Consider the following 11,419-nt stretch of genomic DNA (forward strand, 5'->3'; position numbering starts at 1 on the left):
AACACATGGTTCAAGTCCCTCCCCCTGGTTCCAGATCACACCAAGAGATCCAAGGTGGTTCACCACTGGAGAAATGAACAGAACAGTGTACTCACTCCTAACACATAACATAGCAAAGAAGGGTGCAAGCCAATTCCAAAACCAGGCCATGGGGGAAGGAAGGACCCAGGCAATCAGTCCAATCCCATTCATACAGTAATTGCCAGGAGAAGGCTTCATCATTCCCTTCCTGTCTCAATCTTGTCCCACTGTTACTGGGAGCTCCACTTGCTGTGAAGAGTCAGGAAGTCCTTTCAACAACCAGACCCCTTCACACCACACAAACACTGCACAAAAAAAAAAAAAAAAAAAAAAAAAACAAAAAAAAAAAAAAAAACCCCCCTCACACAAGGGCCACAACTTACAACTCCAAGTTAATGTGGAAGGTGGGGGCTCCTGGTGGTGATCTCATCTGTTCCCACCCAAATCTGGCCAAACCCTGGATGAAAACCAGTCAGGAGGGTCTTTCTTGCCTGGTTGTGGACATCATCCATATGCCAACCCTTATTCTGGGCTGGGGGTTTAACCCCAGCACTTCAGGCAAAGAAGCAAAGTTCACACTAGCTGCTCCAAGAGAGGAGATTGCTTGATTGAGAGCAGGCAGTCTTTCAAGGCTGGATCCTGTGGGAATGATGCTAAGTGAGGGTCTCCCTTCCCTCTGACCCACCCAGCACAGCCTTCCCAGTTTGTCCCCAGACTGGGGCAAGCACTTTGTCAGCATCAGGAGCAGGCACAGCCCAGCACCTCTCTCCCAGGAAGCTCCAAAAAGCTCTCTGCTCCCTGCAACTACTGTGTTTAGTGCTCATGAAGGATCTGATAATTCAGAGAGCAAAATCCATCTTTATATTTGCCATCTAGATCTTGATAAACTTGTACTGTATCTTCTGTTAGGTAGAAAATGGGGTGTTTTATTTCCATACCCTTAAAAAGCTGCAGAGTTTGTCTGAATGAAAAATGGGTCATCTCTCCTCTGTGAAGTGGAGCCTTTTCTAGGAGACCCCTGAACAGCTCATGTACAATCACAAATTAAATTGCTTCAAAGCTTCTATCTAAACGTCTCTTAAATTTCACTTGGAAACAAACCAAAATGCTCAACCTGTAGCTGGAACACAGGGCAAACACTACATGCAAGGAAGTCAACTAACAGTCCAAAAATTCTGCCTTTGCTTCTCTGTAACTTGGCTGAGTGAGCTGGGGCTCAGTTCCAGTGGCCAGGTCTGAGGTCACTCAGGCTGATGTTCAGTTAGTGACAAAATCAGCCTGTAAATTTCCATTTTGCATCTTGACTTTGTGCTTCAGGTGAGAAATTGTTTTTTTCCTCAGTTTAGCAAACACACGCAGGGAAAATCAAGGAAGTCTTGATTGTTCCTCTTTTAACACCTCCCTCCTCCTTGCTTCTGAGAATTATCTGAGTGATTCAGAGGCAGCAGTGATGAGTCGTAAGGGCAATGCATTAAGACCAGCTTTCAGACAACAGCTTCTCATAATTAATATGAGTGGCAAATACTTCACCTGAAGTTTTACCTTGAAGAGTCTGCTCTGTGATTTGTCTGATGAGTCACAGATATCATCTGATTTATGGATGTTGCATTTTTTTAGTCCATTACTAGCAAAAGGACTGCCACAATGACAGTGTGGACAGAATTCTTTCTCCTGTTCAAATTAGCACAAAGCCATGCTCACCTAGATGTTGTCTTTCTGCAGCTAGCTCATTTCAATACTGAATTCTACCTCCACTCGACCTCCTCCTCCAAGCATCACTCATTCTGCTCATTGTTAAGGTGTTCAGAAAGGAAAATAGAGTGTAGACAAAAGCTATTTCTTAATCATGGATGTTGCTGTTTTACATCACATAGTGGTAGATTTATGTCTCAACCATACAAGCCATCTGTCTGTGAAATATTTGGTTAGTTGTCATCCTGCTGCCTTGAGAGAGTCCAGGCTTCCAGTGCAGGCACACGCTCATCTACAGGAAGCAGTGCTTGCAGTCCTGTGACCATTAGAGGTGGGTCAGGAGTTAAATACCAGCCTATCCCACTGAAAATCCTGCTGGCAGCAGTTAGTAAACTGGGCCCGAGTCCTGCTGTTGGGGCATTGTATCGTGTCCCTTCCAGGCTCTCCTGACGTGGGAGCAGGTGACCACAGCACTCTGCAGGGTTCACTGCCCACCTGCCTAGTGTCTGAAATAAAGACAAAGGCTGGGGTGCTGCACGCACCGCCACAATGTAAGGGAAAAAAAAGGAGAGGGACATATCAAACAGCACTGATTCAGTCTTAGGTCCCTTTTCAGGTGATGTATACTCCTGAGAGATGCTGAGATATTCAAGGCATGCCATAGAATTGTGGATTTGGGGACAGTCTTTATAGAAGGACCTGTTGAGACAAGGCAAGCAATAATGTTTTTAAACTAAAAGAGGGGAGATCAGATTAGAGAGAAGGAAGAGATTTTTTACACTGAGAGTGGTGAGACCCTGGCCCAGGTTGCCTGGAGAGCTGGTTGATGCCCCATCCCTGGAACCATTCCAGGTGAGGTTGGCTGGGGTTCTGAGCAACCTGCTCTAGTTGCAGATGTCCCTGCTCCCTACAGGGGGTTGGACTAGATGAGCTTTAAAAGTAATTTCCAAGCCAAATTGTTCTATGATTCTACGATCACATATGATATGGTATCATGCCTTTGAGCAGAGAATGAGGATCTCGCAGTCCTGGGCAAAAGGTAATCAGACTTTCTCATTGCTTTTTTGTTTGTTTGTTTGTTTGTTTTAATTTAGAGAGCACCCTATAAAATCTACATGAGTCTATCTCAGTCACCAAAGGTGGTGACCAAAATACAGGCACAGTCTCTTAGAGCACTCCTGGCTCAGCACTTCTGCACACAGAAGAAGTGGCTTTTTTTCATGATGAAACACTTGCTGTATGACTTGCTTTATTACAAAATGCCTCACTGAGGAGAGGAACCTCAGCACTGGTGCTTTTGAAATGTCTGGCACCAGATTTGTTCCTTTTAATACATTCTTTTTTATAGATATAAACAAATTCATAATTTAATTTTATAGAATAAATAGACTCCTTCTTTTTCTTCTGAAATGGAACTGGTGCCTGTCCAGATGCAGGCCAGTTCCAGGCTTGTCTCTGGTGACATGTTCCTATGATCTGTGCTCTGTGTTACATTATATGCTGGTCAATAACTCTGATTGAATCCGAGGCTTTAAGATCACCATTTATCACAGCTTCCTTGGACTGTGTTCATCTGAGAACAGTGAGAGACAGGCAGAAGGAAGCTTGATTTAGTATCTTGCCCATCAGTTGGCCAAGTGCTGTGCAAGCAATCCAGTGTTGCTAGTGGGCAAGCAGAGATTACAAGGTGTGATGTGATATGACAGACATCTGCCCAGGAAGTCACGGTGCTGCTCACTGGGCAAGGTGTTGTTGGAGCAGCGTCATTTCTTGTCTACCAGCTTCAGCTGCTGTGGTTTTAGTAAGGAGGAGATACAGGCAAGTGGAGACATGGGAAAACAAGCACACAAATGAAAAGGGGCAGCAGCAACAAGTGATGAGGGGAAACATGTTTTAACTGTGGCCAAGACTTTCTTTTTCTGTTACGTGGTGGCTTTAAAGAATGGCAAGTGGTTGCCTTAGCTAATGTTCCAGCTTTTCTTCCTGCACCTCCATTGGTGTGGATTTGTCTCTCAGAGAAGGTGTGCTGTGCCCACAGCTCACACATACCACCCCTCCCATACTTACAACACCCCAGGGCAGTCAGTCACTCCTGATGTGGGCAGTGCTCCAGCCCCCAGGTGTGGCATGAGTCTGTGCAGCTCTCAGCTCTGCTGGCTCTGTTATCTCATCCCTTGAATGGAGCCCAGGCGTGAGCCATGGCCGAGCTGGCACTCCTTTCCTTCATGGGATTTACAAAAGTACCATCTGCAGGGGAAGAGAAAGCTTTCATTCACAATTGTGACTCAAAGGAAAGACTACCTGGCAGAGACATGGTATTAAACCATGGCTACTTCTCCCTGAAAGCTAATAGCAAAGTTTCTCTGACATGGATTAGATGGGTTGCTGACACAGAGTTGCCCTTGGAAGGTCTTTACCTAACGTTTAACTTGTATTTAACTAAGTCATATGTATTTGTCTGATGAAACTGCAGTAGGAAGAAGAAGGGAGAACTGGTAGCCCTGAGTATCTTTCTGACACTGGTGGCCAGCACATACTGTTTTGTCCTACAGCCTCTCAAGATGATCCTTCCTTTGCTAGACAGCTCTCCAGCAGGGCTGGAAGGAAGAAGAAATGATAGATTGCTGATTCATCAGGAAGGCCTCAAAAATTTCACTCTGAGAGGAATGAATAATGATGTGTGGACAGATTCAGGAAAGACTGTTCCGATCATGCAGCCTTAACATGCACGTGTTTCTAAGACTCTCCTCTTGGGTTTCCTTAATTTTGTTAATCAGTGGCAGGATGAGGTTTTATGAAAATCTGTAGTTAATCTCAACAAAAAGTAATTCCAGTGAGGTGTAGCAATGGGTGAAATATTACACAAGTATGTTATTTCTGGCTTTTTTGTTTGAATCATAAAAAACATCGGTGGCATAAACAAGGGAATTGTATTTCCCTTGTCCCAGGTAACAGTTAGAAGAAAGCTCCTCTCACACACCATTCTCTAACACCATTTCCACCAATGGTTCAAGTGTCTGCACCTCCATATCCCATGGGAGATGTGTGGATCCTATACCAAAATAAGCTAGCCGGGCTCTTTTCCTCTGAAATATATTTGGTCTCTTTAAGGTCAAAATGTAAGAGACATTGCATTCGACATTATCCACATAATGCTAATTGTAATATAATGAAAATCTATTGAAGAAAGGCATTTCCTCCCACTGGACTTTTAAAATTCATTACTGACCAGTGTGAAGAGAGTGACATCTCCAGTCCTGTGACTGATGGAGCTCGTCTGTGCATATTGTCTGCTCCCACGTGTATCTCCGTGGCAGGCAACTGTAGCAATTATTTCAGAGAATGTTCTGTTGGTTCTCACTAATAAAGAAGAAAAGATCCATACAAAATAAGCAGCCTCTTAGCTTGAAACAATATTGTTGTGATATGTGACAGCTGCCAGGTGTAATGCCGAAGAAGCTTGGCTTCATAAAAATATGAAAACAAAATACTTGAACTAAAGTTTAAGCTAGTTAAAAATAACCTGTTGTGCTCCCTCTCTTTCCGCTACCTGCAAGTGTTGAGTGCCAGAAGTGTAATACTTGACATTTGAGGCAGACAAACATAGCCTACAGATTCTGTGATTGCTCTGTGACCAGCTAGCATTTTCTCATCATGCCTCTTCTTGTCAGCACTGGGTGTTGTTTCTAAGCAAGCCAGCTAAGATGTGGGTATTAACTTTTAATTTCTCTCATTTTCTGAGGCTACAGAAACCGTAGAAACAAGAATCACCTCTTTTCACTGCTTCTCTCTCCAAGAGCCACATTTTATCTCATGCTTGCTCTCCTTCTGGATGAAGAGGAGGCAGAGAAGGCATTGTGCAGTTCACATGCCTCTGAGGGTGTAGATCCATTTTTTTTTTCTCTGTCAGCAAAGGTGATTTAGGATTTTCTTGCCAAATGGCCCTGCTTCTCATTCCTGACCAGATGCCACCACTCACACAGCATTTGTGCTGAGGCAGCTGTTTCTTGGGCTTGGCATCAAATCATTCAAACAGTCCAGGTTTAAAAATATCTTCCTTCACCTCAAAAAAACCAAAAAATTGATGTAATTCCAGTGACATTCCCAGTCTTAGCAGAGCCCTGCAGACAGCCACAGCAACACAAGTGGACAGGGAACCACAGAGGCAAGAGGAACAGGTGGATGGGGAGCCAAGGGGCAGGACCTGCTTTGATTCATGTTGTTGCTCTAGAAAACATGCGTAGAGCTGCACAAGAGAGCTATTTGTAACCAGCCATCCCAGCCATCTGCAGAGCTGTAAGAAATACCCACTATCCTAGGGAATACTGACTTCCAATAAGCTACATGCATTCTTTTCTCACTTACTTCACTGTAAATCTAGACCTTTCTTATTAATTTAGCCAAAATTGAAACTGTGATTCCACACGATGGTAAATAACATTTTGGAGAATTCAGCAATAGGTCAGAAATAACGTACTCAGGTGACACAACATGCTCAACTACCACAAATTCAGTAGGTAGTACCATATATGCTCAAAAAGTGTGAGGGTATTTTTGCTTTGCCAACAAAAGCATGATCTGTTCTGTGGCCAGCATAAAACCAGCAAATATTTTTGTTTACTGATTAATGACAAAATATTGTGGTTGTTATTAGTTATGCAAAGTCCAGGTAGAAGATGCTGCTGGGTGATCTACAGCCCTGGAGGAAACAACCATTTCAGCACCTATTTTTCCTATTTCTCACATCTCTTTGCAAGCTGATGTGATATAACCTCTGAGACGGACATTATAAAAATGGTTTCCTCAGATGCTACCTTATCAGAAGTCATCAAAAATAAGCAAAATATTACCAAAACTAAAACCAAATTAAAGAAGACTATGAAGACACTTGACCTTTCCTCCCCACTTCCTAAACTTAAGAGTTACTAATTTTATAACAATAATAGTGCAGTCAAAGGTCTCGATTCCTATCGAGCAACTTTCTGATATCCTGAAGTATTTGGCTAGAATCTTTCTTGTGTAATTACTTAAAAGACAGATCTAGTCTAACCTGATCACCAAGAGTGTCTCTAGAATCAGGGGAAAGAAACAGGTACCTCCAGAAGGCACGCCCCCTTTTGGACACTTCTTTTAGAATGGGACAAATGCCCCTTTGGTTGTGCCTTTCTCCCATCACTCCCATTAGAGAGGATGAACATGGTTTGCCTGAGTGAATATCTGATTTCTTCCCTCCACACCCTTTACAAGAACCTTACATATATTTAATTAGTGCTCTGCTCAAGGAAGCAAATACTGGAAGATGCTGAATACCTGCAACTTTGATACGACTCATCAGGTGAAACTCTAAGATCCTTATATGGTTTAGTGGTGCAAATTCTAGTGTGCCAGATGTTGAGGAGTGCTGAATGCCTGCTGAGTGGGAGTCATGGTTGCTCAGCACCTCCAGAGAATTGGCATGTAAACTCCAGCCATATGGGAAAAACAAATCTAACCATCAGTCATGCAGGGTGTGCTTCCCTCCACGCTCCTTCAGCTGGCCTGGTGAAAATTCCTGGTGCTTACTGAAAGCATCGTCTGATGTCACTTGACACTGCAGAGGAAAGTATAAATCAAACTGCAAGCATTCAGCACTCTCTCAGCATTGCCCTAATGTGATTAATGTAATCTGAGGTAAATACTTTAGTTATTCCTTATTACTGTTAGGGACCCAAATCAAGGGTTGGGATTTGTTATTCTAGGTAAAGTGAAAAACAAACCCTACCCATGAGATCTCCAAGCCTAAGATAAAGCTCGGGGAGAAGCCTGACAACAGTTACCTAATAGCAATGGACAGACACAATGGAGTGTTGAATCTGAAGCGTCTGAAAGGCGTGTGGCAAGGGCTGTGCTGGGCTCAGCAGAAATATTTCCTCTGGCAGCAAAGCAGGGCTGCAGTAACAGGGAGCGTGAGGTGATCCAGAATGAGATTGCAAGGACTTACAGAGGGATCAGATGCCCAAATCCCATTGGTGCTGGGGAGACTGGCTTCTGCTTTCTCCCTTTCAGAACCACCCCTTGGATAAAAAATAAAAAATAATAGTTTTCTGTAACAGTCTACATCTGAAACCCTTGTCTCAGACAATCCCAATCTACCGTATAACTCTGAGTTGTGTGGGCTGCCTGTGGAAGAGAGGAATGAACTTAATAATGTGGGCAGAGCTGCTCCTGGCATGCTCATTCACTCAGGGCATGAATGCTGAAGTGTCACAGGTGTGAAAACACAAGTCTAAAAGCCAAGGAATGGCCCTATTGTCACTTTTATGCTTGCCTCACTCCCGGCTGGGTGTGATGGCAAACGATTGCTTTTGGAAAGGCCCATCGAGGTGTTGCAGACTGGCAGCCTGCTGAGTACAGCAAGGTGCAGGGAGTTACTGCTTCAGCCAGCCAGCCAAACCCGGTGGGAATATGTTGGAGCTCCAACATTGTTTTGCTGACACGGGAAGATGTCATCACAGCAGAATATGAAGGAGTTAACACATTATGAAATATAGTTTTGGCAGTGATGCAGACAAGATTGTTTTGTTTGAAACACAGTTCCAGCAGTGTGGGTTAACAAGGTAATGCAGTCACCTTGCCAGTCTAAGTCATTACTTTGTGTTTTTATTCTTCTAACATGTTAGGTCCAAATCCTGTGAACAAACTTGCTTAAGTTTAAGCCCAAAAGATAGTTCTTTGCTTCAAAGTTAACCTTAGTTTAATGCATATTTCTGGGTAGTGTCTGGCTGGAATAGTAAGTGGAAGTTCTAAAAGCAGCCCACCTTGCACAGGAAGAGAAATGACAAGGTACTTGTGTGATTTTAAGGAAGAAAGAATAAAGATGCAGGAAGCATTTTTTTTAAACCTTTTACCAGTCTGATTCCTTTGCAGGATGGGAAGCGAGGAGGGCAGTCCCATGCCTGCATATACACACTGCTGAGGGCTTGGTGCAAAAAATTGCACAACCGGTCTCCAAATTTCAAAATTACCAAAAATTATACCAAAAAAATTACTCTTAGCTAGTCCAGGCTCTCCATCTGTCCTTCCAAAAACAAAAGGCAAAATTTCCAACACCAGAGGACTAATAGAAGAGCTGTGCTCCTGCATCTCCCTAGAGCAGGGGAGCTCAGCACCCAGCACCACTCCGAAGGACTGGCCACGTGTTTGCTGCCCATACCTGAGCTGTGTCAGCGGCTGAGAGGTTCACGTTCAGCACGGCCCAGGGCTGAGGGGCAGCTCTCCCAGAACTGGGACTCCTGCCTGTGCAGCTGAAGGCCCGGCCCCGCTGGCCTGATTCTTTACAATGCTTTTGCATGAAGACAATCCTTCTCACCAGCACTGCTGACAACAGACTTCTGTACTTAAGTAGGCAGCTGTTTTGCCCAGATTTCTCATAGTGCTCATGCTCGTGCTCTCATTAAAGTACATGAGAAAGGTAGCAAGCAAAAGTTATATTCTTCTGCAAGATTATTCTCTGTAAGAATCCTTTCTGAACCCTGTATTTTACAGTGAGGAGCAGTGAATGCCTTGCTTTGAAAATATGAATCTAAGTCAAAGATTGGTTCCTTCTTCAAATATTAAAGGAGATTCCCAGGTAGGGCTATTCCAGTCTAAACCAATGGTAGATGTGGGTCTAAAAAAGGAACTATAAACATTAATTAGATATAAATAAAGAAACACAGAGTTACTTTTCTCCTACCTCCCTGCTGTCTTGTTTGTTGGTGTCACAACACATAAATACGTAGTAACTGGAATGAAGCCCAGTAGCTGATTTATCCTTAACATACCATTAGTTCTTACTAATTCCTGTGGTACACCTAACACTAAGCTACTAGGAAAATCATCTATCCCATGCTTCAGTTCTTCACAAGCATCCCTGCTTCATTGTTTGCTCCTGGATATGTCTGTTGGCATCATTGCTTTGGTAACTTTCCATTTTAGGACAATATTATAAACAATTGAGACATGTTAAAATTCTGTCATTTTCCCTCTGTTGAGTAGTATCTTAACATCAAATAGTTCTTCTGAGAACATGCTGAAGTTCCCAACATAAGATGAAACCCTGCACAGAGAAGCCTGGCAGTATGGCTAGCTTCATTTTCAGCATGTACAGTAATGGATGTGCATATCTATGAATATAGAGGGGGAAAAAAATCCTGTATGTTGTAAGTTAAATTGTGGTTTTAATGATGAAGACACGAGGCATCCGTAGGTACTGAATCACCCATTTTTATGTATTTTATCTTCCATATGATTTCTGATACTATCACAAAAACAGTCTTCATTCTCTGCCAAAGGGATATGAAAACACTGGAACTAGTAAAAATATTTCTGTATATTATACCAGTCTGTTAAATATTCAGCTAATTTTGAAGATAGTGGTAATTGCTGTGATTAGCCACTTCAGCCTATCACATGCAGATTCCTTTTTTTACCATAAGCATAGAATACCTGTGCAAACAAAAGCAATATTTGGCCTGGGCTGTAAGCACAAACTTGTTTCTCTGTATTATTTATTTCCTGGTTTTGGGTTGAGTGAAATTGAAGTGAAATAAATATTAAAAGACTTGAAAGAACAAAATACACAAACCACATCCAAGGCAGATTTCATGACAGCAGAACAAGTAGCATTTTGAGTGGCAATGCACTGACAATGACTTTTGGCTTTGGTCCACATCAATCTGGAGGCCCAGCTCCACAAGCCAAGCTGGCTCAGGATCTCTTCTAGATAGGCAGTTATCACCTTTGGTGCAGTAACAATATTCCAGAGGTCCAAATCCAGACCAAGCCCTTTGCACAGGTGTGACATGCTCACCTGGTGTAATCCTTCCTCTGCCGTTGTCCATGGCAAAAGTCCCTCTGACTTATCTGGCATTAGAAGTCTCTCTGGCCTCCCCAAATTTCCATGCTCACTGCCTTTTCCCCTGTTTCCCACTTCATTCTGTTTTCCTGTGTGTTGTGAGATCTTAAGGATTTTAATGCAATTTGTCTTTTCCACTTCCGTTTGTCAATTTTTCCCTCCTTTACAGACTGGTTCTGAACCGTCCCCACAAGGACAAGTGGAGGAAAATCCTGTGCCCAATGAGAGGAGTGACGAGCCAGCCCGACATGTCTTCTCCTTCTCCTGGTTGAACTCACTGACTGAATGATGACTCACTCTGGCTGGCTTCTGGTGTGCTTCTCCTCGGAGGGACTGCGAGCACAGGCAGCCTGGATGCAGTCAACAAAGAAACTGGCCTGGAAAGGGACATCCGAGCAGGTTTTGTTCCCAGTTGATCTCCACATCAGACCTGGCCTTTGAGAGGACAGTCCTGAGAGGGGTGGGAGCATGGGGACAAATTACTGTATTGTAGTCAAGAGCGTTTTCCAGTAATTTCTTGTTTCCAAGGGGAAAATAGCTTCACTACAGTTGTAGGCTGAGCACTGCTAGTGGTTTGTTACTCACTTTTTGGCACATCCCCGTGTAGGTGTAAACATTTCACCAATGCTGATATGATACTCACCAGTAGCATCCTTTGCCAAAACAGAATTTCTCCTCGTTACCCTCCTGCGTCCCTGCTTGTCGGTGCTCCAGCAACACTCCCTTGGCACCCCCACATCAGAGTTGTGTCTTCACACCTCCCTGCAGTCCCCTGCAGTCCCCAGGGTACAGGTGCCCCCCCAGCTGAGCCCGGAGGGGAGAAGGAAGCTG

General features: G+C 43.6%; 1 protein-coding gene across 1 annotated transcript in view; it reads left to right on the top strand.

Moving 5' to 3' along the window:
- The window catches only part of TRIM55 (tripartite motif containing 55), a 32,901-nt gene extending 22,024 nt beyond the window's left edge, over positions 1-10,877 (top strand). The window contains exon 9 of the mRNA XM_008938788.1: positions 10,758-10,877. Coding sequence (XP_008937036.1) covers positions 10,758-10,877 — 120 coding nt within the window. The remainder of the gene's footprint in view (positions 1-10,757) is intronic.
- The last annotated feature ends 542 nt before the right edge of the window (positions 10,878-11,419 follow it).

This window comes from Merops nubicus, unplaced genomic scaffold (genome assembly GCF_000691845.1).
Source record: "Merops nubicus isolate BGI_N331 unplaced genomic scaffold, ASM69184v1 scaffold15934, whole genome shotgun sequence".
In the NCBI taxonomy this organism is placed as follows: domain Eukaryota; kingdom Metazoa; phylum Chordata; class Aves; order Coraciiformes; family Meropidae; genus Merops; species Merops nubicus.